Source organism: Phaenicophaeus curvirostris, chromosome 2 (assembly GCF_032191515.1).
Source record: "Phaenicophaeus curvirostris isolate KB17595 chromosome 2, BPBGC_Pcur_1.0, whole genome shotgun sequence".
Lineage (NCBI taxonomy): Eukaryota > Metazoa > Chordata > Aves > Cuculiformes > Cuculidae > Phaenicophaeus > Phaenicophaeus curvirostris.
Genome location: NC_091393.1, coordinates 105590197 through 105617559, shown reverse-complemented (window position 1 = coordinate 105617559; position 27363 = coordinate 105590197). Strand labels below are relative to the sequence as shown.

General features: G+C 38.9%; 1 protein-coding gene across 6 annotated transcripts in view; it reads right to left on the bottom strand.

Moving 5' to 3' along the window:
* RALGAPA2 (Ral GTPase activating protein catalytic subunit alpha 2) overlaps nucleotides 1-27363 on the bottom strand; it is a 138783-nt gene that overhangs the window by 66990 nt on the left and 44430 nt on the right. For all 6 annotated transcript variants that reach the window (XM_069850296.1, XM_069850298.1, XM_069850297.1 and 3 more), the window contains 16 exons: nucleotides 26081-26218; nucleotides 25481-25578; nucleotides 23459-23549; nucleotides 23120-23296; nucleotides 21807-22000; nucleotides 21088-21186; nucleotides 20678-20833; nucleotides 8732-8860; nucleotides 7241-7369; nucleotides 5950-6008; nucleotides 5547-5655; nucleotides 4844-4954; nucleotides 4418-4486; nucleotides 3876-4013; nucleotides 3177-3360; nucleotides 112-883 (listed from right to left, as the gene is read on the bottom strand). In XM_069850296.1, the coding sequence (XP_069706397.1) occupies nucleotides 112-883; nucleotides 3177-3360; nucleotides 3876-4013; nucleotides 4418-4486; nucleotides 4844-4954; nucleotides 5547-5655; nucleotides 5950-6008; nucleotides 7241-7369; nucleotides 8732-8860; nucleotides 20678-20833; nucleotides 21088-21186; nucleotides 21807-22000; nucleotides 23120-23296; nucleotides 23459-23549; nucleotides 25481-25578; nucleotides 26081-26218 (2653 nt within the window). The remainder of the gene's footprint in view (nucleotides 1-111; nucleotides 884-3176; nucleotides 3361-3875; nucleotides 4014-4417; nucleotides 4487-4843; nucleotides 4955-5546; nucleotides 5656-5949; nucleotides 6009-7240; nucleotides 7370-8731; nucleotides 8861-20677; nucleotides 20834-21087; nucleotides 21187-21806; nucleotides 22001-23119; nucleotides 23297-23458; nucleotides 23550-25480; nucleotides 25579-26080; nucleotides 26219-27363) is intronic.

Here is a 27363-nt window from a genome sequence, read left to right as displayed (position 1 = left end):
TTACTACCACCCAGCTATATAATTCTCACTTTATTAAGCGTATACACATTTAGGGGTAGATGTGAGAAAATGAAGAGTACTTTAAACATGTTCTGAAGCCTCCCTTCCTACCTTCTGTCCCAGGAGTTCATTCCCAAATCATTTAGCAACAGCCGACAGAAATAAAAGGATGCTTGAGGCTCAACAGGGCGTGGTTCTTCTTGGCGGGCCACCTTCATACTCAAGTCTGAGCTGCATTTAAATATATACTCTTTTTCCTGGTCACTCTGCCTCAGGAGGGCTTCAGTGATGGCATTCTCCTGGTCATAGCTCATACCGAACGGTGGCGGTGATGGCTCATTCAGCTTTCGTTGTGGATGTAGCAGGCATTCAGGACTGGTGTTGCCAATCTTTTCCAGCAGTTGGTCGAGAGCATCTTCTCCTTCGTCCACTTGAGAAATGTCTTCCTGTGAAATGAAGTGCTGCTCAGGGTTGCCTGAGATCACAAATGCATTTGTTGCACTCTGCCGTGGAAGGCATCCTTCCAAAGGTCCATACAATATTCTGCCGTCCCAAGAGTACTTCCCTGAGATATCTCTGACAATTACTCTTACGTTCGAGGGGGCTGCTGCTGGCTCAGTATCTGTCGTCTTCTCTGCAGGGATTTGGAGGTATGATATAAGAGTACTGTCATTAAACACAAAGAGCTGCAGGTTGGGACTCCGGAAGACTTCTGAGGACAGCTCAGAGGACTCCACATAGGAATTGTCATGGTTCTCGCTAAGGAGACTGTGGAGAATGGCAGGGCCTCCACTGAGCGGGTAGTGGCTCAGGTGGTTCACGAGGTGAGTCATAACCATCCGCGCCGTTAAAGGTATCAACTCCATGTTTCTCCTTCTTTTTTCTAAAATAATAAATGAAAAGATAATAGATCAACAGGAACAGTAAGAAGTAATTACAAACAGCATCTGTAGATTTCTGTCATATTTCATAGAATCATAGAATAACCAGATTGGAAGAGACCCACCGGATCATCGAGTCCAACCATTCCTATCAAACACTAAACCATGCCCCTTAGCACCTCGTCCACCCGTGCCTTAAACACCTCCAGGGAAGGTGACTCAATCACCTCCCTGGGCAGCCTCTGCCAGTGCCCAATGACTCTTTCTGTGAAGAATTTTTTCCTAATGTCCAGCCTAAATCTCCCCCGGCGGAGCTTGAGGCCATTCCCTCCTGTCCTGACCTCCGTCACTTGGGAGAAGAGGCCAGCTCCCTCCTCTCCACAACCTCCTTTCAGGTAATTATAGAGAGCAATGAGGTCTCCCCTCAGCCTCCTCTTCTCCAGGCTAAACAACCCCAGCTCTCTCAGCTGGGTCTCAGTAAGACCTGTTTCTCCAGCCCCCTCACCAGCTTTGTTGCTCTTCTCTGGACTCGCTCCAGAGAAGTTTTAGTGTCCTCCTAATCCTTCCTGTTAAAGAAGGTATTTACAATCACTTTATAGAAAGTTTACCTGTCACCCATTTTTACTTTATGTTACCGCATGCCCGTTGACATTCAGCCTACAGTTACATCCAAGGCTCCATACAACACGCAGAAAGTCCTGCACACCCATCCCACAACACCTGCTGCCACTACAGTTTTGTCTAGCAGGTTAAAGTTTTCTCCTTACCACATTTACCCCCACAGCAATGACAGCAAGAGAGGGACAAGGCACAAGAAGCAAAGGTAAATCAGAGATGCAACTAAAAACCATCTTTGGTGGTAAAATGTTTTGTGTGAGGCAGGAAAAGACTCTCTGGATGCCAAGATGTTCTCCTCAGTGCAGGCAAATACATCGGCTATTTCATAAATCAATCATGCTCAGAGTTACACTGTCCCTCCACTTCTGCTACTGGAATGTTATTCCTGAGTATTACCCCTTTTATAGCCATAAACCTTCTAATTTCCACATTTTGTTCATATTTAGTTTTAAAACACTTTTCTCTAGTTTATAGCGTCTTCCTCTTTGGAAGGTATTTATACTTTCCAATGCGCTTTTAAATAACAGGCATATCTCTTTTCAGCCTTTCACTAGCTCCAAATTCTTCAGCCTCCTCTTCAGAAAAAGGTTCTTTATTCTTTTCCTGAATTCCCCAGGACTAAATTGCGAATGAATCTTTTTCAAAAACAAGCAAACCAAAGAACTTGTAGGGCACAAACTTATCCAAGATGAGAAACACCTAATTCTATCTAAAAATACAACATACCTAACATGTGACCTTATCTTTCCACTATTCACAACATGTCCTATTTGGCAAAAAATCCATGTAGAATAGATTCTAATGTTTTTAACCTTTCTGTTAAAACTAAAAGCACGTACCCCAAACCCTAATAAAATAACTTGTAGGACTGAAAAACATTACAATACCATAACCTGAAAATACTTTTTTAAAGCACCACGGCCAATCCAGCATTATGTCACACAACTTCATTTTGCATCTGTACTTTCTATTCTGCAGAAATACATTAATGCACATTGATATATGAACACTTAAAACGGGCTTAATCCACAGTCGAACAACCATTGTTTTAAAGGTCAACAAGTGCTTTAAATAAAGATGATCTCTATGATAAATCACTGATAGATAAATTATTTCATAGGTTTGGATTCATACTTCTAAATTGACTTTTAAAAGTTAGTAACACAATGTACTTTGATCCAAATAATCTCTTTTTGCTTTAGACACAGATAGATCGTTTATCAGCAGAAATGGCGTATTTATGCAACTGCAGAATATGGTCCAAATCATACACAGTCTTCTCAAATCACTCAGAACAGAAATTATCTACAACAATGGAGTCAGTTCTACTAAAGAATTCAAGAAAGGCAGCTCTATATTTCTGAAAGGAGTTTAATTCGTTGGATTTAATTCTTTGGTAGTACCAAAGGCAAACCAGCTTCTCTGTGCATCTCATATCTCTACAAATTCCTGCTATACAGCACCTTAAGTGTCACTTTCTCCTGTGACCAACAGAGAAAAATGCCAGCAACAAATGTGAACATCCTGTTACAGAGACAACTGAAATTCATTAAAAAAGGGCATTGCCCAAATGCTATATGCAGTAAGAAGCACATTATCAAGGAAGAGATGCGACCTGGAAAGCTTTATTTCCAAGCTGCTGAATGTTCTCATGCTGGTCCCTGTGATCTCTCTTACCCTCAGCAACAGTGAGGAGGTTGCCCAAATCCACGGAGGAATGGCACTGGGTTGGCTCAGAGCTCTTGACATTCCCCAGTGGCAAAAACGGGTCGTAATCACTGGATGAGAGATCCGCCAGACTCAGCACGTAATGGCTTTGCTGAGTGTATGTGCTGGAGCCATTCACACAACAGTGCAGAACCTGCAAGCAGACAAGCAGGACACTGAAGAAACTATCAAGTGTATACGACACTACCCAGTTAAACACATTCAATGAGGAGTGACCTACCATTGTTCCTACATTGTGAAAACCAGGACACGATACTAGGAACAGCTATACCTAACTACGTTTTTTAAAATAACACTCTTTGTCAGCACTTATTTTGTACTTTAACAGCTCAATTCAAGACTTTTTTTGTATTTTAACAGCCCACTTCAAATAATTCAAGTATTTCTGCACAGATTACTATCCCTGGCTCTTCATGTCTTAAGCATTTTATCTTTCTCTCTTCAACATCCTGTGTCTCTTCTACATCTCTGATCTTATCATCTTAATGTTTCACATTTTTAAGTTCTTATCTGTATGACTTCTGCCTACAATGCAAGAACTCATTATTTTCTACAGCTTGCTAAAAATGCTTGTATGCCTCACGGGATCTATGGAAGGCATCTTTAAACATCTAGACACGATAAATTGCATTCATTCTCCATACTCACTCTGTAAATATAGTCCAGTAAAGGAGCTTTGGATGTATGTTGATCTTCAAGAACACCAGAAGACACAGGCTCCAGCAGCATTTTGATGGGTAACGCCATACACCAATCCAACAAACAAAGCAGCAGGGAAACTATAAACTAAACAGAAATATGTAACCCAGTATTTAGGTTAGTTTTAAGCTGAAAAGGGGGAGATTTCAATGAAATATTAGGAAGAAATTGATCACTGTGAGGATGATGAGGTGCTGGCCTAGAAAAGTCATGGATGTCCCATACATGGAGGTGTTCAAGGCCAGGCTGCATGGGGCTTTAAGCAACCTGATCCAGTGAAAGGTGACCCTGCCCACTGAAGAGGGTTGGAACTGGATGATCCTTAAGGTCCTTTCTGACCCCAAATACTTTACGATTCTATGAAATTCACCCAAACTTAAAGGTATAAGTTTGAAAATTTTAAATACAACTCTGGTTCTAAGCAACTTCATTTAATAACAACCTCAAATAGCATAAAGGAAGAATGGAGACTGCTCTTTTCAGTGACATACCTTTTTATCTGCTTCCACAGAGGAGTATTCAGCACTCGGCAAAAGAAACGCAATAGTGGCCACAAGGATCTACATTAAAATACACAGAATTCAAGACAGACATTTAACTTGTTTCGCTATAAAGACAGAGCATGAAGATAATTTTAACAGGGTATGAAAAGGTTAAATTCTCTTAGAAGCATCTAACTGCCCTTGAAAAACAATGTCAAAGTGAAACGAAGTTTTACTGGGCATTTTGGAAACAAACCAACAACAAAAGAGAGCAGTGCACTGTTTCTAGGACATCAGCAAGTACAACTTCTAAAGATAATTACAGAAGAAAGTTAATGCAAAGTCGCAGCTGCAGTAGGTCAAGTAAGGAAATTAAGGAACTAAGAAAATTTTGCATATTATTTTCATACAAACGTTTAGAAGAAACTGGCATACTTCAGTAATTTTTCTGGACAGGGAGGATTCATACTTCTGAAGCCTTTGCCAGTAAGAAACCAGCAGCTGAAGAACATCACAGGCTACTTGAGCTACCAGTTTATTGGAAAACTAGAAGAAAAGAAAAGATTATTAAAGGCCAAATAAAATATCCTGATACAATACAATGCATTAAGTTTTTCTACATTTTAAATTATTTTGCATCTATACAAACAATAACAAATGTTGATGTTGCAAAATCACAGTCAGCATCAGGAAACAGCAGGTTTGACATTATCTATGTAACCTCATTTTGGTCTGTTGAGGAAAGGGTCTTCAGGTACACACACACATGGTATTTTTGCAGACATTTTGCACCTTCTTAGAGGATTCCACCTTAGCGACACTGAAGAACTGGTCTTACACTCCTTGTCAACTTCACAGGAGCCACAAGGATCTGAACCACGCTCCCTGAACGCAATGAGCTACTAATTACACGCAAAGGTTCAGAACTGGGAGGCACCTTTTTGAAGATGGCCCACGGCATACCACTAGCACCAGGCAAAAGGTCCTGAGCAGTTGTGTGTTAAGCAGCATCCTATCTGTGCCTGAAGAAAAAGACAAACCAGCAGACTGTTCTCTATGCAACGAGCAACTATTTAAATTAAGGAAAATACCTTTTTAACACAATATTTATTGATAACAGAGACTGTTGTAGTAATACCTTCAGAGTCACACCTATGACATTGATTGCTTCCTTCACTTGGGGATGGTTTGTGCATTGTGTTAGTTCTTCACATATCCAAACTCCAAGGCCACAAATGGCTATGCACCTTTTTTAAAACAAAAAGCGTTACTGTCAAAAGTTTTAGAAGCTTATTTAGAAAAAAAAAAGGAAAAGAAAAAGAAAAGAAAGCAATCCACAAAGATGTCAACTCTCTTTTCCCTCTCTTGGGTCACACAACGGATCAACACCTTCGCATAGCAGAGTGAACCTCAATTCAATAGGGCAAGGGGAACAAGCCAACCAAATGGGATCAAACCGGTAGTAACAACTCAGTGCAGAAGCACCAAAAAATAAGAAGCAAGAAAGACCTCCCCATTTTTAATTGTACTCAGGATTTTACCTTGCAGCTTCACTCGGCTCCTCTGTAGCATTCTTCAATAAATTTTTTATGAGGTAGCACTAAAATAATAAAATAAATTAGAATAAGCATCTTTTTTATACATAGTTTTAACACAGTTTCAAGTGAAATGACTTTATCTCACAGTCTATTCTTAAAGCTTTTTTACCACATGCCAAATTCATTTTGTCAAGGGAGAAATACTTACTGATTACAACTCAAGTATCTAGGCCCTTGTAGATAAGTCTAGTTGACTTGAAAACATACACAGGCAGCAAGACGGAAATCAATTAATTTTCAGAATTGATGGGTCTTTACTAATGATGAGTGGTATTCACTTGATAATACAAACTATAACATTTAAGTTCTATGCAAGCCATGTTTTGAAAAATATAGTGTATTTTTTCATGCAGAAAAAGCACTTTTAAAATCAGGACCGTTTTAACAGATCTTCAACAACTCCCTGAGGCTGATGAAGAAAGCACAAGTCAAGCATGCTAAGGGTTTTTCATTCTCTCTGGTTCTCCCTTCTCAGGCTGCACGAAGAATTCTGAGATTCCTTCCCAGTGTTACCTAACTGTGCAGTGGATCATTGTTATGCCTCAGGTTTATTGAAAAGCCATGGAAGCTTGTGTGAGGGCAGCCATTTCAACAGGTTTCACCTGCAAGCGATGCTCCAGACCAACTTTGTTGGGTCTTTACAGGGTGGTGTATGTGATTTTTCCTCACCAAAAATATTGCTGTGAAGGTCATTAAATTACAGAGCTTTCCATCCAGCAAAACAATTAATGTCTTGGGGTGTCCTACTGAAATTAATTTTCAGGGAAAAAACATTCAGGTAGGTCGATGGTTCTGTTAGGGGAATTAGGGGAGTTTTCTTAACATTTTACTATAGTACCAGTAAGGAAAAAAACATCTCTCCTTATGCACAACCACATCACTTACATGACAAGGTAATAAACATGGACACAATGAACGGACACTTTAAATAACACTACCAAGATCACTTAATGAATAGATCTGACAGGCATCTGGTTGGAAAACGTCGCTTTTGATCATAACCATTTCACTCCCCTTGAAAACAAAATGTAATTTGCAGTATCGAAGCTCTGTTAGTTTTATGGTGCACATTAAGTAAAGCAATGCTTATCAAATAAGTACATAATGTGTGCAGTTGTGGGGTTTTGAGAAGGAGGGGTTTATCTTTTAAACAAAAAGTGCACGGTAAAAATGAAGAGATATAGTAAAAATATGCTACATTACATAAGGATGTACAAACTAAATGTGACTTTACCTTTACTTCTGCTGTTCTTGTAATGATATCACCAGCTTCTGAAACTGGCCGCAAAAAAGGGATTTCTTGGTAGATATTTGGAAAGCAAACAAGAGAACCAAGGATGGTGTGAGCTTCTGATCGGGGAGCCTTACAAGGAAAGGTACGCAAAAACATTTTCATCATAAAATTATGAAAATGGCATAAGATATGAACCTAGTGTCTATCACCGCAAATACCTGACGTACTGTATTCAGAATGCAACACTGAAACTATCCTGAGGAACATGTCCTGGTCACTTTTCCTTTACTGCAGCAAAAGCAGGGACTTGCAGATACTTATTTGACTATACATGTGGCTGCTGTATTGCTCTGCTCTTTTTCTGAGGCCAAGCTTCTCCTCCAGCAGGAGCCTGGCCTCATTCTGAAGCATATTCTACATTTTTAATATCTCCTCTGTCATTACCAATCCAACTATCAGTTATACAGTGGCAATAAAAAATACAGAAGAACCTGAAGAAAAACTGAGCGAGAGTTTCAAGCACTAAACCAGCACTACTGTTAGCTCATTGAGTGACACAAATGACAGGGAAATATACTCAAACTAACTGTATACATGATAAAAATGGATTGAGAGATTCCTACTTCTATAAAACCATCAAAAGCAACACAGCATGAGCTATAAATGCATTGACTACTGCTATATAATCATGCATAATGTTAAAAATACAGCGCATGCATGTAGGGGAAATGGAGGTGGGTCCACAGAAAGTTGAGTTTTCATTCCTTATTAGCACTTCAGACTTTGGATCAATGACCAGGCTGGTCATATTTTTTAAAGAAACGTCAGCAAATTAATGGCTGTAAACAATATGAGGGACAATGGAAAGAGCACAGCTAGGCTCATCATTTCAGTCCTGCTGAAATATGAAAGGGCTGCATCCATGCGCAAGGCCACCCGCTCAGCCAGACAAATGTCAAGAGCATCAGTAAAAGCACTTGGCCAAAGTATCTTCCCTGAACTGGTGTTTCACGAACAAAGCTTTCCTATTTTTCCCAGGATTGACTGGCCTTTACTTCTATTTTAGCATCCCATCATTGATTTGCCATTTTGCTTCATTGATTTAATCATTTAGAGTCACATTTCTATTAGTGTTGCTATTTAATAAGAAATTCTGTATTACCCCAAAAATCCCGTATTTCCCATGTTTGCTCACTTAAAAAAAAAGTTAATGGCATCCTGAAATCCAAGTCCTGCTTTTTAGCGCACAGGTGTGCTACAATATTAGCGAGGATATGATTTCTCACTTAGGTCGTTTGATGAAACACCTTTGCAATACTAGCATGTCACCTTATCCCAAAATTTCACACATCAGCTGCCATGGTATCTGCCCCAAGAGCCGCGTTTCACATTGCACTAATGAGTCAACACCTGTTAGAGTGGAGACATCCGAACCTCATTAGTGAGCGTGTGCTCTCCAGGGAGGAGGGCGCTGGGCATTGCCATACTCACCTCCAGCATGTCTGTGCTCAGAACCCTGGCTGCTGCTGAAATGAAGTCTCCTATCAGCATTGTAAAACCAGGCAAGCCCAGGAAGAAAAACCAAGGTGGGCAGTGCTTTATGACAGTATTTAAGATATCCTGAAAGAGAAGTTGACCTGTGTGAGAAGAAATAAGGCGGGGGGGAGAAGCCCAAAACAAAAGGGGAGCATTTTAACTTTGCAATTTCCTAATTCTACACTAATCAAGGTGATAATTCATAGAGCCACACAGCTCTATATATATGAGGACAGGCTGAGAGAGTTGGGGTTTTTCAGCTTAGAGAAGAGAAGGCTCCGAGGAGACCTTGCAGCAGCCTTCCAGTACTGAAAGGGGCTACAGGAAAGATGGGGAGGCGCTCTTTATCAGGGAGTGCAGGGACAGGATGAGGGGGAATGGTTTTAAGCTAAACAAGGAGAGATTCAGATGAGATCTTAGGAGGAAATGCTTTCCCGTGAGGGTGGTAAGGCACTGGCCCAGGTTGCCCAGAGAAATCATGGATGCCCCATCCCTAGAGGTGTTCAAGGTCAGGCTGGATGAGGCTCTGAGCAACTTGTCCATGGCACGGAGGTGGAACCGGATGGTCATTATGGTCCCTTCCAACCCAAAGCATTCTATGATCATCAAGTAACAACCACTACTTTCCACTGCAGATGCATTCAGCAGGAGAAGCACATTTTGTATTTTAGGAATATTTGTATTCCTAAATTTCTGTTTAATAAAAACATGAACACCCACGTCTCTTTGCGTCTAAGCATAAAAGAACTGATTTCCTGTTAAGACTTTGGATTCAAAACATTCAAAGCATTAATCAATTTAAGATGAAGCATTACACCACTCCAAATAAGGTATTTCATAAAATCACATTACTGATAACCCTGTAGCCATAAAGCCATGAGACGGCAGAAATGACTGCCGCCTCTGCCCTGGAGGAGCTCATGGCAGTACCTAACACCAGTAGCCTTCCACTGCTGGGCTGCTCCAGCACTTACAGGATTTTTTAGCTGTTCTGGACTAGTTGAGAAATATTGCAACATCAAAAGCAAGAAGTGATCATACCCAGTTTGGCAACACAGCTAAATCTATGCTAACCAGATTACTTTAAGTCACTACTCTAAATAATGAAGACAGCAAATACAGATAAACCTTGAGGAAAAAAGTTATGATGAACTTTTGAAGAAACAGAGGAGGATTTTTGTTTTTAAGAGGTAGCACTATGCGTGTAAGAACAGACAATCAGCGACAGAGCTTTGCTGTCATCACTACTCTGTGACAATTGTGTTTCAATTCTTCACAGTGTCTTCAAATCAGAGCACAGCTCCCTGACTTGAGATTTCCTTCTTACAAGCTTTAAAATTAGGCACAAAATCTATATAATCTTTACCTGTAACGCTATATTTGCTGCGGAAGCAGATAAAGCTATTTCTACATTGAGTAGAAAACTATTTTTCAACTCAACAGAATTTCAAAGTTGCAAAGGAAACGCAATTACAATGTCCCTCTTTACTGGATTTATGACATGTTAAAGAAGGCTTGAATTTCATTTAGCCCCAGAATGTGTCCATATGCTCAATTTCTACATCACAAAGTCAAACACATTTTCCTCTACACGAAGACACTCTTTAACCATGCTAGTATTTTCTCAAAGCACTGCTAAGCACCTGGACAGAAGCTATTTAGTGTTCCACTAAGTATTTACAGCAGTAACATCACATGAAATAACTCTATTATACATTTTAAATAAAAAATGTTTTTAACATAGTAGCAGATAATGCTTATACTTTCCTGAATAAGCTAAAATGCCACTTGAGTTAATGTTTAAACTACTTTTAATCACTTCCTTTGATACTTTTTAAAGTCAATATCAGTCAACGCAAACATTCAAAAAGAGAGAGCAGATGGATGCAGCAGCTCATAAAGTGGGTGGTAAACTCACGCTTGGAGCAGAACAAAAGATCCACCATTTTATAATTAAGGGTCTGATTAATGCACCAGGCTCCTCACAACACACCTGTAATTACAAACGGAGCCAGGTACTGGGATGTGTTTGGTCTCTGAATAATTGGGCATCAAGCTGCAGAGCAGCAGATGGAAGTACACTGCTGTTGACACATGCTACAATAAAGGCACCCGTGCTAACCTGGCCTGAAAGGTAACAGAACGTAGGAAGTACAAAGACCTGCTACAAACAACTGCGTTAACTCCTGTCCTCGCTCCATCAATCCCATCTGTTAAATACCACTGTAATGATCATTAGGCTACAGCAACTCTTGACTCTGGTCATTGAACAAAACATTTAGAAACTGAGGATAAAATAAAAATTGCAAAATTGTTACTTCAATATATTAATACCTGTGAGTTTCCAGCCCAGCATAGCTAATACAGCTTTAACAAATGCTGTGGAAACAGGCACATTCCAGAAAGCTGTAAGAATGTGCCTGCATGGGTCTACTTGCTGTTTGTGAGATCTACTGCCACTACCAAATGTATAGTAAGAAGCCTTTGAAAAATTTATTTTGCAAAGTTAATGAAACAATCCTTGATTTCTCTTCTTTGTTATGCAGCTTCAAACTGATGAATCCACAGCACAGGTGATAAAACACACACATAACAGGTAAAAGTTAACAATGGACAAGTGCATGGGAATCCAGACTAAAAGGTGTTCAGCCTATCTTTCCAGTAGTTTCCACTACAATTTCTCTTCTCTGGCATTTCAGTATAAATCTGTGATAGCTTGAGCAACTTTGAACACGTTGCCCAGAGAAGCCATGGCTGCCCCATCACTGGAGGTGTTCAAGGCCAGGCTGGATGAGGCATTGAGCAACCTGATCCAGTGGAAGGTATCCCTGCCCATGGCAATGGGGTTGGAACTGGAACTCAAACCATTCTATGATTCTAGTCTATGATTCTACTCTAACTTCACTTCAATTAATAGAAGCCAGAACATGTTCTGACTATTACGCTGATCTACTTGAGCTTACTCCAAACAGAATGGATAGGGAAGAAACCAGATCACGGGAAGATGCTTCCAGGCAAAACATGACAGTTCTTTTCCCTTTTCCCAATTAGCACACTTTCATCCACAACCCAGCCAACAATAAAAGAGTGATTTCACACAGTAATTCAGTAGCGTTGTGAGCTTATCGGAAGATTCAGGCTTATGAGAAAGCAACCAAATGAGAACATATGTCCTATCAGTGAAATAGCAAAAATCAGGCAACTCAAACAGAGGCGAGTTGTTTCCTTCCCTTCAAAGCACTGTTCTATAAATGTAACTCTGTTCGGCAGCTTACAGCCTAGTAAATGAATCACTTTAATTGAATGCTATGTACACAGTAACTGGAAAAACACAAGCAATAAGAAAAACATATGGTGATGGCAATAGAAATTGGTTTACTCATTCTGTACAGTGTTGTTTCTTTACTTCTTTCATAATTGACCTTTAGAACGATAAATGTGTAAAATAATTTTGGCTTATTATGGCTCCAAACCTTTCAGCAATTACACAAAATGAAAATTTAAAAGGAAGTATTCATTCTGGAAGCATTTCCATTGTTTACATAATTGCACAGCTATAATTCAGTGTTCATGTTGTTAAAGAAACATGAAAAAAAAAGGACCATTATGGACTATTTCAATTCAAAATGATGCTCTGTAGTGTTAAAAATGGGGAGGAAGGGAGAGCAGGGGGTAATCGCATGCATGTCCTTCTCAAATGCATTAACCCTATAAATGGCATAATATTTCAATACAGGTTAATCTACTAATCCAAATAATAAGGTCATAAACATCCACTAAGTGAAAAAAAATTATGCAAGTTCACTGAAAGGTCAATCACAAAAATATTCTTCACCTAATTTTTGTTCAAGCTTTTGCAGATTACAGGTGTAACCAAATAGCCTGCCATCTGCCTCCCTCACGTTTCCAATTGTCCCTCAACAGGAACAACATGGATTTTTCACTTAAAGTTCACTCTGTTCTTCACTGAGGCATCTCATTAGGGGCTGAAATTTACAGCATGGGAAAGATTAAAAATTTACACAAGACTTAAGTGGTAAAGTGTTCATTTTTTATTTTAAAGGAACAAACGCTTCCATTTACTTATCCCAAGTTCTCTGAGCTATCATTACATTTTCAGTAAGAGTTAACTTGTCAGAAATTAAGTTCCAATAAAAATTTACAAATTATTTTGTGCTCAGAAAGCATGGGATTAGTTTGTCAGAAAAAGCCATTTCAGTTTTCAATTTAAATCTAACCTCAAAAAAAGTTCTAATTGCGCAAGTATCTTGTGATTGGAATGCAATAAGGAGAAAGATTAAACACCAGAATAACACTGCATTTGTAAAATTTGGATAAGGTTATTCCCAAGTGCTAAAGATGTCAGATTACTGCCCAAGTCACCTTATGGCATTCCTCCTTCTTCCCTAAACTCTATTAGAAAGCTCTCTCTTTTACAGTCGTATTAATAACAAAAACCCCACCCCAAAGCCCCTGTGCTGACACAGAGATGCTCAGGCACCCTATTAACATAGCTCAGATAAACAGAATGTTTACAACGTCTCCCCTTTTAAAATACATTTGACATTCTCACAACGTAGAAGACCACTGGGATTAAGGAGACACTTCAAATGGGAAGAAATATTTTCAGTTCAAGCACAACAAGCCAGAAATACCAGAACACCCATATCCTAAAGGTACAAGTACCAAGAACACAGTCCATGGCACTGCTTGAAATGTCAAGAAGACTTTGTGTTACCATACAGATTTCTCCCAAGCCCATGACAGGACTACTCCAAAATTTCTAATTGTAAGCAGCCAATGTGACAGTGCTAAAGCACCTGCAGAGCCCAAGGATAACCACTCAGAGGAAAGGGGGTTTTAAGGAAGGAAATGCGAGCACACCTCCAAAAGGGCAGGTAGAGAAGTTCCCTGGGGTGCAACAAGAGGAAGGCAGATCTTGCACCTTGGGTGGCAATTAGCAGTACTCTTAACACATTCCACTCTTGCCTCTGTGCTGTATCAGTTTGAGATTAATAACTTATGCAGGGGATAAGGGATTGTTTTGCCCATTTTCATTAGAACATCCTAAAAAATGACAAATACATTAAATTTTGACTTGCTTAAAATAGTCAGTTCAGAATAAAGATAGAAGCTAAGCAAGAAGTTGAAGTAAAACATGCCTGAAGTAGAGAAGCACAATGGCACACAGAGGGAAAAGGAAAGATCATGAAGAGACAGCCCAGTTGAAACTGGCAGACAGAAAGGGGGAAGTCGAGCAGAGACCAAAGGATGACAGATGATGAAACAGCACTGCAGGGGCACATTAGCAAAGAAACTTACTTCAGGTGATTCCAAAGCTACAACAATGACTGGTGAGGTGGAAGAAAAGGTTGTAAGCAAAATGCAAGGGAGATGTTGCCGCTATTTCTATTCTGGACAGAGTTCAGAAAATCCTCACATAGGTCCTTACAAGAAGCAGGCACTCACTCCAGCAAGAAACTGCTGGGAATACAGAACAGACAGACAGAACATCAACTTTGAAACAGGAATTTGGATGGGATGGAAACAATCTGGAAAGAGAAAAAGTATAACAAAAAAACCCCAAAACCCTACCCAAATTGTTTGAGAATGCACAGCTCCTACAATTGCCATTACCTGGTTCTCCCTTTCTTCCAGTCAATCCTAGCAGCTATTTTTCTCTAGCACTTCCAAGTTATGCTAATATGAGTTAGTACAGGGGTATGCAGGATTTCCTGTGAGACCCTGGCATATGCATTTTTGCCTAATGGAAACGTGCTGCCCGTTAACAGTTTTTCAGAGCACTCAAAGTACATAATGGGGGCACATAGGCAAATTCTCGATGGAAAGTGAGATACAGGGAAGATTAAAAGAAGGAGAAAATCATGGCAGCCATTGGAAGAAAGTCATGAGAAACTAAAATACGGGAATCTAAGCCTTAACAGACTATATTATGATTATTTCCTTTTAAATGGCATTCTGGAAAGGAATCTAAATGTGTTATGGCTTCTGAAACACTATACAACTAGGGGTCCTCATGCGCAACATTAACAGGGAGAAATTTGCACAAGAAGTACTTATTCCACAGCATACAAAAGCAAAGCTGCTCAGCTACCATACCTTCCAGAAGACAACACTCTACCCAGCTAATACATGTAGCAGTGCACACAGCACTAAGAGCTGTACAGCCTAGAAGTTGTACACCGCTCCTCAGTGTTGAAAAAGAACTTAATAGAAAGATATAAGCACTTTCGAGTACTTTTATTTTGTAAAACTTCAGATCAATGTTAATCCAAACAGGTGATCAATATGGCTTCTCCAGTAGCAACTCTATTAAAAATGCTTCATATTATAAATTAGCCACCTCTCACACAGAAAGCTATAGTCAGTGTTTCTACACAAGCTTACTACAAAACCAGTGAAGCTTCCTTTCCACACTTAGCAACAGTATCTTGTTGACAATTAAAAGGCTTACAGACAGGCATAACATATATCAGTATATCACCATTTTTACTTAGAGAGCATTTAATCTAAGTCATCCTTTTACTAAAAGGAATCGAGCTAAAAACATAGCTGTTAACTCCTCTCTCTACAGCTGGGCTCTGTTCTGCAGGCAGTCCAGCCAGCATGTGCTGAAATTTAATCACCAAGGACATCTGCCAACTCATTTGGATTTGGGTGCTTTTTTTCCCCCCCCCTTTCAATCTGAAGTTCATTCTGCCCTTAATATTCCTAAACTAAAAAAAAAACCCATCAGCACAGTATCTTTCCTTGTCTGTTAGTTGTCCTTTCTGAAATCTATACTTTTTATTTTGTTCCTTAGTACCTTCTTATATACATACATAAGCACTCTATTCCAAAGATACTGTGGCAAGCCAGTATAACTGTACATTTACTGAACTTAATCATTAACACTCACTTCAAAAGTCAGGAATACAACTAACCTGTTAGCTCACTTTTCAGACAACCTCTGACTGCTGGGCAGAACCATGGTGGCAAACATTGCCAATAGGTTACACTAAGCACGTTAATGGATGCTAAAGCCCTGGCAGTGGAGGAAGACTCTAGAACAACAACACTGAACAGCTGGGGGATTGAAACTTCAAAAATACTGAAAACCTGTGTCTTTTTTCACAGTGTAACTACAAGGTAAGCACCTAACTTACACTGCATTCTCTTCTCAAACTCGAGAGCATAAATTTAGACAGAAATAAGATAGTGTCACAAAAACCCACAGAAGTTTTAGGAGAAAAAAAACCCCAGTAATCTAGAATTATAGAATGGTTTGGGTTGGAAGGGACCTCAAAGCCCATCCAGTTCCAAGCCCCCTGCCACGGACAGGGACACCTCCCTCTGCATCAGGTTGCTCAAAGTCTCATCCAGTCTGGCCTTGGACACCTCCAGGGTTGGGGCATCCAGCACTTCTCTGGGCAACCTGTGCCAGTCCTTCACCACCCTCACAGGAAAGAATTTCTTCTTCATATCTAATCTAAATATCTCCTCTTTCATCTTAAATTACCAAAAATTATCTCAATAGTTATTGGGACAGCTAGTTAATAGTTCTTTTCTGAGAAAGGGGCTGAATAGCGTTAGTAGTACTATGGAATCGTGTTTTGGTACTTCTTCAAAAATGAGGAATGTATGAAGCAAGGAGATGCTTATGGACTTTTTGAAGTTCACAAAGCAGAAATTACTGAAATGGGAAGCAACCAGAAGCAAAACATCTTTCCTTTCCCAGTTCAGGTATTTGTAAAATTTGTGCATTTCAGCATTAGACTTCGGTTTAATGTAAAAAGCTTTATTTATTGTCTAAACCAAAAGACATGTATAGTTGCAATCCCCAGAATAGGGTTTTTTCAACCATCAGTCTCACCTAGCAGCACAAGGTAGCTATGCCTACCCAAACTGCAACTGGCTATTCTGTGGCATACCCTAAAAATGACACCCCAAGAAAACTGCACAATTTTCCATAATCTAGATGAGGAATTGGAGTAACCATAGGTGCAGAGCCTCCACTAACTCATGTCATGGCAGTGAAAATTCAAATGCACTTTGCTTTACACTGGATGTCAAAGCAAGAGGTGGTTTACCTCAGTTAACTACATTCATAAAACACTGTAGGAAAAGGTCTGGGCTCACTACAGCATGAAAAAAATGCCCAGACTTGAGTGTTACAGGAGGAGAATCACTGTCCCAGGGACAGTCATTTGTCCCCTGTCCTCAGGGTTCCTCACAAGCTGGAAGTCCCGCTGTGACTTGCTTCATACTGCCATGTATGCAAGGACTTCTCCCACCTGAAAAGGTGATGCAATTGTCGCAGAGAATTGTTCACTTCTTCATACAGGGATGTTTATTGTTAGACACCTCAACATGTACAAATTAGATGCAGCTCATTACCTTGCTATCTCCTTTCTCATCTGCTAAGCTAATTGCTAAATCTTGAACTCACCATGCCACAGGAGGTTTCTATAAAATATACCCTTACACTGCTCTTTTAGATATCCCATAAGACAAGTCTGCAAAGTTAGGTTGCACTTACTGAGAACAACACTGTATTAATTTGTAACCATGTATTATTTTGTTTTACTATCAACACCAAAATCTACACAATACAGCAGGAATTTTGTATGCTTATATCCTTAAGGGAGGAGTCGAAAGACAACAGTATTTCAAAAAGAAACATTTCTGATTATAACTAAAATATTGATAATCACATTCATGTCAAAGAGGTTTCTGACTGCCGTTCAAATTTTAAAGTTACATAGTCACCTAAAAAGTGCCATTTCCTGGTGTTGGTTTACCTTTCTGCTGCTTTCCCCCATACATTTTAAAGTTGCACTAATCATACATACAGAAAGAAAACTCCTCCATCAGGACCCTCCCCGTCTTCTCCAGTTAATGTTCCTTAAGAGAGAGAAATTTATGCTTGTGCTTAGCAAACAAAAAAAAAATCTGTACCAAAAAATCTGCACCAAAGTTTCTTTCGGTATGCAGTCCCTTGAATCCTAAAGCCCATGCTTTGGCTGGGGGAGATTCTACAGTGCTACAGAGAATTAGGATCCGTGTTTCAGTGATCCTTGTGCCCCATGATATCGCACCCTCTTTTATAAGAAGTTTATCAGGGAGCAGCATATACCAGAAGTCACCAAGAAGTTAAAAAAAAAATCACAGAATCAGTTCCAGTACTGTCATGGTCATTTTGCATCAACCTGTTTCTTAGAGGAAGCTGTGGGACCCTATGCAGCAAAGCACTTCATGACATTTTCCTACTATTTGTAGGTATCAGAGGAGGCATTTCTGCTTCATACAATGCATTCCTGCATTTGTCATTAAAGTGGACATTATCTTCAGCATGTAAATTGTCTGACCAGATGCAACACCCATCAAGCACCCTGACGCTAATCATACTGGAAATATAGAAACAGATATAACAATTGTGCTTCCCATCAACATGTTGATACCTCAACCAGTTTCACAGCTGAGGAAAGTAAAACTGGAAGGAGAGGAATAGAAGAGAAAACTTGTGGTCAAGTGGGCCACCAAGAGGCAAAAATAGCAAAACCAGGTGGGGTGAGGAAGAACAAAAGAGCAGAATCAATGTGGAAAACATCTGGGAAACCCCAGAGCAATGTGCAATGTGGGGCCTGCCTTCACTATACAGTCCTCACTTCTGCATCTTATTTAACTTCTGGATTGCAGCTCTGCACGAGGACTGAAATCCAATGTGTGCAGCAGCAAGAAGTTTAAAATCTGTGGAATCTTACTAAAACACCAAACTGCAATAAAACAGGGTAAAAAAAAACCCCAACAACAACCAAGACCACATTTTAAATATCTCCCTGTGTCCACGTAGGAATTGGTGCTTCAGGAAACCATCAGATTTCAAAAACAAGGCCACCCTATAACTTAAAAAAAAAGGAACCGCCAACAGCTGAAAACCTCTGAAAACCTGGCTATTTCATGGAAATGTGTATATAAAAAAAACTAAAGTCTTAAAATTAGTGATATTTTCCATCCCTATGACCCTGCATTGGCAGCAGCTGCTATACTGAGTTAAGGCGCTTTTTTTTTTTTTTTTCAACATAGAAGTGAATATTGACTAAATTAGGCTTTGAACTTTTGGAGCTGTGTGTTTTACGTGAGAGGATTTAATGTTGTGTTTTTAAAATTCAGGGGGTCTGAGCATAGTGGGTGATACCGCACAGTCTTTTTTTTTTTTTTTTCTTCCAGGTGAACAAAGTTACTCTGCACACCAAGTAGTGTTAAAATGCTCAAAATCTGAATGGCATCTGAATGAAAGAGTAATGAGCTCTTTCTATTATTATCAGAAGGCAAATGACAGGGGCAAAAAGGGGACTTCCTACTACATTTCTGTTTTTTCCTGCTTCAGCAGCAGCCAGGACTCTTAAATCTTTCTAAAAAGAAAACCTTTTCTAGTCTTCCCTCCACTCTTATCTATTTAAAAGGAAAATTTTTCCAAATGTTCTAAAGTTTTTAGGAGGAGAAATGAGATTAATGGGCAAGAGTCTGGTAAGAAGTCATTATTTCTCTCTTTCATCTCAGAAACAACCAAACGTGTATGCCTCTATGCAAACTTACTAAAGGCACCAGGAATAACCCTGAGGAGCAGCAGAAGTGGCCACCACAGGTGTTACAAAGGGGTCTGTGTGCCCTCTGGTGGCACAGAAACAGATATTTCAGCAGCAGTTGGTTCTTATCGCTCGTTACAGTGATAAATTAACCTGCTCTCCCTTCAATCCCCTTTGCATCAGTTTAAAAGAGCTAGTAAGACAGTTCTAAACATCCCCTGAAAGATTAATCTTGAAGTAGAGGAGTGTGGAAAGCAAAACACTAATTCTAATTTTTGAGGATGTCCTTGCAAGCAAAAGCACCAGGCATTCAAGAGGGCATGCTGAGAGCAGACACAGTTCATAAACTAACATAAAGCTCTCTGCAGCCTCTCCTTTGCCTAATCATAGAATCACAGAATCATAGAATAGTTTGAGTTGGATGGGACCTTAAAACACATCCAGCTCCAATTCCTCTTGCCATGGGCAGGGACACCTTCCACGGCATCAAGTTGATCAAAACCTGGCTTTGAACACCTCCAGGCATCCACAAATTCTCCAATGCCTCACCAGCCCCACAGGAAAACGCTTCTTTCTAATATGTCATCTAAACCTCCCCTCTTTCAGATTAAAACCATTCCTCTTCATCATATTCCCACACTTCCTTATAAAGAACCCCTCCTCAGCTTTCCTGTAGGAGCCCAAGATCACGTCTAGCATTTTACCTCACACAGAGGGTAAAAACATCTGTAGTGAGAGCTCAGAGTAACTTCTATCTCCCTGAAGCTGTAAATAATGTAACTAACAGCCCAACTTCAGCAGCTGTTCTGGAAGCACGAACTTCACAGCATCACAGTTCATACAGGAACATGGACACACAAGGCTCCGGCTTTGGCAGAACCAAGGTTTAAACCTACTGGTCAAATACACAGTGTAACTCAAGACTTAATATCAGCTGAGTAAATTTTTTAACATGACCAGTTTGACCTAGATACTAAATGTACAATGCAGATGGACAGGAACTCATAACTGAGATTAGTCCTCAGAAACATAAGGAAACTGAGAACCATCAAGAAGCATCGGTGATGCAGTTGTGACAATAAGTCACAAATAAGTAGTTGTTGTTTAAAAATTTATAACTCGGACAACAATGAGAAAGTTAAGATTAAGTAATCTAAAGAGCAGTACAGACTAGGCTGCACAGGATAATTTCATGCAAAAATTGTTGCAAACTACTGCTTCCTTTCTGCTTCAGCTCTTCAAATATGAAAATACATAGGTTTCCATCAGCACATGGTAATAATTTAATTGTTTTATCAAGGAAAGCTCGTACCTGGTCTTCACTCGTTAAACCAAGGTGCATCACAAAATAAAAATGAACCAGGAAATCAGAATTTGGCAGGACATCTTGACGTCTTGTCATCATAGCACAGATCAGCCTGTATGCCTGAAGTTTGCCTTCCTTATATTCATTTGGCAGGGTGGTTGCCTGGGAAGAGCAAGAACATTGTATTATTACTGTTTTTTCTAGTAGCCAGCTAATGCAAAACTGTATCGCCAGCAGATTTTCCATAAAGCACAAATTTATTAAAATACATTCCAGTCCAAATAGCCTCTAGAGGGTTTTTGCCTTCTTAGCTAGCAGTGAATGCAAAAATTTAAAATATTGCAGATAAACATAGAAAAATCCAGTACTGATATAGAAGGAAATACTGATGTGTGAAAATTTTAGACATAACTTACCTTGAACAACCACGATGCAAATATTCTGAGTGGAGGAATTAAGACAGGAGGAGAGGGAGTAGACTGATTGTCCACACTTATAGCAAGGTTGTCCCGTATCTAATATTTTTAAAAGAAAGGAGTTAATAAAACCAAGAGCTTACTTCATTAATGCCCTTCATTTCATACTATTACTTTTTTATTTTATTTATTTTAAAGGCACTACATCCTGTAATATACTTAAGCCATAACTACCAGAAAAGTTTGTTCCATTGCGCTTTCCACAGCCTAAACAAATATTACCATTTTAGTCATACTAAGGATTTCGACACCCAATACCAACACTTGTGGTAATCTATTCTATTCTCCTATTTTCTTTGCTACTGTTTCCTCGCCCCATTTAAATTAACTCATTTAAATTCTCTTGCATTAAGCAGGAGCATTCTCTATGAGGGAAACCTACTAGAAATCAAAGAATTATTTGGGTTGAAAGGGACCTTAAAGATTATCTAGTTCCAACTCCCCTGTCAAGGGCTGGGACACCTTCCACTGCATCAGGTTGCTCATTCAACCTGGCCATGGGTAGGGTCACCAAATCAGACAGGATTATCTTTCTTTATGCCAGAAACCTCCAAATCTCATGTTTATGTTCCAGATGCCAACACTAAGTCAAACTAAATAATAGTTTTTACAACAACAGAAAAATCATTATTATTAGATGCAAGCTTCACATACAATACCTTTGCAAGTTTATACCACAACTCATAAAGATATCCAAAAACTTTTGCATGGATTTTTGGTGACTGTATATTGTTCACATCTCCGAGAATTCCCAATATTCTTCTCCATAACACTGCAGCAGAATCGGGATGCCAACCGATAAGGCTTCCACCAGCAATTATACTGCAGTCATCAGCAAGAAATTCACTGCTGTCTGTAAATTTTAAAAAGTTAAATTTTCATTAATTCGAAATGCAGTGTGTAGTATAAATTTTGCTTAATAAAATAGGAACATTATGCCTTCTAACCATCTTTCATCTCAAAAGTATTCTCTCCCACCAAATCATTGCTCTTTTTCATGGTTTAAGCTAGCACATGATTTAAAAGAAACGCAGAAACATAAAGAAAGCAATGAACTTATATACATATAATCCTGACCAAGTACTGCATCACAGACTATCTTCTGTATAATGGCAGCCTGAACTGTTGAACTAGGTGTGCTCATTCATTAAATCAGATATAGTTCAAAGAAAAAGGTAATAAAAAAAAAATCTTGAAATTATACATCTATTAGCAAAACCAGCTTATGAGATAGTTTCATATCTTACTGCATTAAGTTACTGAAATAACATCTCTGACTCACGTTATTACATGGGAAAGTACTTTTACAAATTGCCAAGAATCAAAATATTTCAATACATAATCATGAATATTGTATATGTTAAAGATGCTATAAATGAAATGAAAAGGTAAAGGACCACTACTTCCAAATTAACACTTCTGAGAATGCCACTTATCACATCCTACTGTAGTACAGGCACTGAGTACTTTGAAGTATAAATAAAGAAGGGCGACAGGATTCAGATGAGAGAAGTTTTCATTATTTAACCAGTTATTTCCTATTGGTCACACTATATAGGAAGGAATTTCCTTAGACTGTCTGCTACAAAATAAAACCTATTACCTTAAAATGTAAATCACATAAATCTGTTTTACATGAACACTGGGAGAGGCTAAAAGAGCATAGGTGATCAGCTAGCACAACTCAACTGATTAGTAGCAATTTGACACAGTAAGCAACCCAATTATTTTCAACTGTGTGATCACCTTCTGGACCACAATTTATTGGCCTCTATACGTATGCCAGCTTCAGTCTGATTATACAAACTCCTTAAACTCTGGGCATTCGAAGCTCATTATTGAATGAACATTATGAACAGAGATTGGTTGTATATGACAAATGTAACACTTTTTCTGAGTAAACTGAACTGTATAAGCCTCTTTTTTGAGACAAATACCTAAAATAGCAAATACATTTGCTGGACTACAGTACCTGTTAAATTTGCAGTATCTGAAGGACTAAGTTGAAGCCAGCGAGGTGCATCAGGATCCACACAAGCATCTGCTGATGCATTAACTTCATGGTCATCTTCAGAAGCTTGCCAGGGGAGGAGTGCCATCTCTACTTCATTATTACAGCCAACTGATGCCTCACTGCTAACACTTCCACCTAAAGCAAGAAGGGGATTAACAAAGATCACAAATCCTGGTTTTTAAGACTACATTAGTGAAGTATGGTGAGAAAAGCGCCTAACATATCTGTAGCAAGACAAAGTTGACACTGATTTCAATTGCTACACTTAAGAAAAAAACTCCATCTTTTGGAACTCACTTTTTTCTCTCTCTCTATAATTTCCATGTGTCTGCTGCAAGTCTGCTTTCAAATCTAATTCAGCTGTGCTACTGCTTCTTCGTACCAGTTCCTTCAGAGAAAAAAAAAATTAATCTCAGCTTATCACAGTTTTGAGAACAGTATCATGTTTTAGCAAACTTGAGATGCACACAGAGTTATCAGAAATTAATTACAACTCAACCAAGATATTTTCATGAATATTCAGACTACTCAAGTATCTTTAAATACTTTAAGGAAAACATCATGCCTTCAATTTCACACTTCATTCTCCCGTTATTAACCTCAGTTTTCATACTTATATTTTTCCACAAACGTGAAATAATTCAATACTTCCAAAAAGTCTTTCAGCAAGAAATTAGTACTCATCTCTTATGTCAGGGCATTATTCTGTTGATAAACATCCTGCTTTTTTGTTTATACCTGATTTTTTGTTTACCACCTCCTTTGCCAAATGGATTTATAGCCTACTTGCTGAAAACCCTTCTGACAATTTTCTGTTTAGATGATACTGCTCTGTCCCCAAGCACAATTCTTTACACCTGGCAGATCACCTTCAAACTCACATTTCTTGCAATTCCCAGACATCTATAATAGGAAAACTGAATTTCTGCCAGAAAAATTGAGAATCATGTTTTCTATTGCAAATATGCAACAATAAACCCGAACACCTTACCCCTAGGACATACTCTATCTAACTGCTGAAGGAATCTCTAATATTTCGCAGTTCAGTTAACATCATTGAAATTCCAGTTTAGTATTGGCAATTATTAGTATTACTATTTCAAAACAAATTTCTTGAAGCAATTTCTACTCTACTGGCCAAACAAAAATCTATTTGTTCTTTCTTCAAATATCTGAGAAAGCAAATTATTGCCAAAGAGACAACTGGCTTGTAGAAATTACATTATCTAACATTGTAGCTTTGTTTCTTAATTTAACCAGAGAACTGACACTCATTCCAAAGAAATCTGTTTGCTTGTGCTGCCTGACAGACTGCAGTGGTCTTTCTTCCCTGGCAAATGTGGCTCTTTGTGATCAGTGATGACACTACTTCAGTGGGTTGTCATACAAAGTCAAACTAGTTCTCATGGTACATTACAAGTTATGCAGTGAATGTATGGTCAAACACCAGCTTCCACTTGCAAGAAGGTTGAAAGTGCAATGCTGGTAACAGCCTGGCAGCATATGCTTGTAAATATTTTATAACATGTGCCGCTAAAATAGAATGGTGAGCCAGGTTAATTTTTAATCCCCCAGCTACTGAGTTTACTTCTCTCCCCTTTCCTCTGTCATGCAAAGTGGGCTACATTTTCCTTCTTTTTGAGACACTTTGTTATTCCTGAAGTGATTAAAGCAAGCGCCCTGCAGAAAATGTCTTGTGTCTCTCTCTAGAACTAAGGTACATTAAGTCCGGATGTATGGGACAGCCAAGGTCCAGAGATGAGACTGAGCTTAAAATTCTCCATGCTCTATTGCATTATACTTCCATAAAGATTATCAGCCTCAGTCATTTATTATTTCTACTGTTTATCCAAAAAGTTGCACCCCTGTTCTAACCTTAATTCCTACAAACATCTGGAACACATAGCTAGTGACATAAATTGTGCTGAAGGAAAGCACCTTCCCCAGCCCTTTAAACCATTAAACATTTATTCCAGTGCACTACAGCTCTATAATAGCCATGAATTATTTATCTTTGAGAAGTCATGAACATGCTGTTTATATTCAATATAAAAAAGCATGGAAGTCTGGTATAAGACTAGAACATAGTCAATTACTGCATAATAAAACTGCATAAGCAGCTGGCAAGATCAGGAGACGCAGGATGATCATAAACAGCATAATGAGCAGCCACAGCTCAATTCCAGATTCCATACTAGAAATGTGGTGAATGACTTTTCATACTTTCACAGTTGCTAGTTTCTAAATACTAAAAGGCATCAGATTAGAAATAAAACATTGTTAGAATCTTATCAATAATCACTTTTTATTTTGCCTTACTTGCTCAGCTTCATGTTCCTTCTTTGTATATCCCTTACTTTCCTGAACTGATTTGGAGTCTGAAGAAGTTAAATTATGAGAACTTCCAGCCTTTTTACCTAGAAATTTCAGAAAGTAAACAGGAAATATAGGCATTTGTGGGACCAACGCACGCAGCAAATTATGTGCAATTTCAGTTACACGTATGTTTCTTATATTTATAGCTAAGTGAAGTAACACAAGATTAAAATAGAATATAAGATGTCTTGAAAAATCCTTCATAAGAATAACATACAACAGAAGCAGAAGTTGAACTGATAGCTTGAATACACCAAATTTAAATGCAAGCCAGAGAGAAAAAAATCCAAGAGTTACATACAAAACACATACATTCAGAGGTTTAATTTATGCATTATAAAAGGGCATGTCCTGCATTTGTGGCCTGTAACTTCTAAAACACTTCTTTCAATAAGATTCCAATATATTGACTGAGAAAACAAGATTAAAATCATTTTAGAACACAACTGGAAACCAAAGTAGATAAAAGCAGCATTTATGAGGCTGCACTAGTCTCAACACTTTCTCCGTAAGTACAGTATCGTTGTATTTTATCTAAGTTACCTTGAAAAAAATCACATGGAAACTGATCTGCAATATCAGATGTGCTGCTACTTCGAGTTAGCTGCTGCTCTTGGTCTGCACACAGGCCCATAACTTCCGTTCCTGTTGCATTTTCCAGCTGTTGAGATTCTTCAACTTCTGTTGATTTAAACAAACACAAAATAGTTGCACAAACCCAGAATCATAAACAAATGCGAACTCCTTACCTAAGAAAGTTACGTGAAAAAGTGCCCCATTCAGGTATTTAAAACCCCTAAGCTACAAAGCTAGAAAGTAATTCCTAGTTACAGATGTTAAAATTTCAGTTTTATAAAATATCCTTAGGAAAACTATAAAGTTTAGAGAGAGATGTACAAGCAGTGGAAGTGGTAAGAAGTCTAGGAAAAGGACAGAAATTTTTCCGAGGGTTCAGAGTGCACAAGGAAGGGTGGGAATTGTCCCATGAAAAAAACTATGTTTTTCAGTGCTGGAGACACAAACCCTGTTTGTTCTGGAAACAGAAAGAACAGAGGGGAGGCAGCACACCTACTACAAATGCAGAGTGCAGAAGAGATGACTGTCTACTGACTTTTCTACCATGAAGAGGAGAAAGGGAGAATAGGGAAAAAAAAAAGGGATCTGAGCTACATATGGTTCAGGTTTAGTTCATGAGGATAACATGAACCGTGCAACTTTTTCTGCTATAATTGAAAACCAGAAATGAGAGAGGAGAGGCATGAAAATTCAAGTGAGAAAGTAAACTGCCATACCCGGGAAGGAGCAACAGGAACTCTTGAGATTTGCTAGCAACACAATGCTTTTAGAAACACATTTCTTTTGGCATTAGGGTGGAAAAAAAATAAATCGGTAACACTTGGGATCAAGTATGTTCTCATTCAGTAGCAGTGCTTTTAGTGATGGCCATGACACTGGTTAATGCCACTTGCCATACTTAAGCTGACTGCTAATTCCTTCCCCGGAAAGCAGCTGACGAGGTGGCCCATACATGCCATCAAGGCTGACCCAACAGAACCACCAGCAGACTCTTCAAACTGCTCAATTTGCACAGCTGATGCTATTTTCCTGTTTTAAACAATTATGAAAAATGCTGCTGTAGCAACTCTTATAAGAACCCTTGAGTTTCTATTTTCATTTAAGAACATGGACTGAATTACTAAGGCTTCTAAGATTCCTTTCAGCATATTGTTGCATAATATCTATATTAAAGTGACCTTTCCATCACCTTTCTATTCTCCTCCTCTTCTCTGCTATGTGTCAGCTCCCTAGGCAATAACATTGAGGCT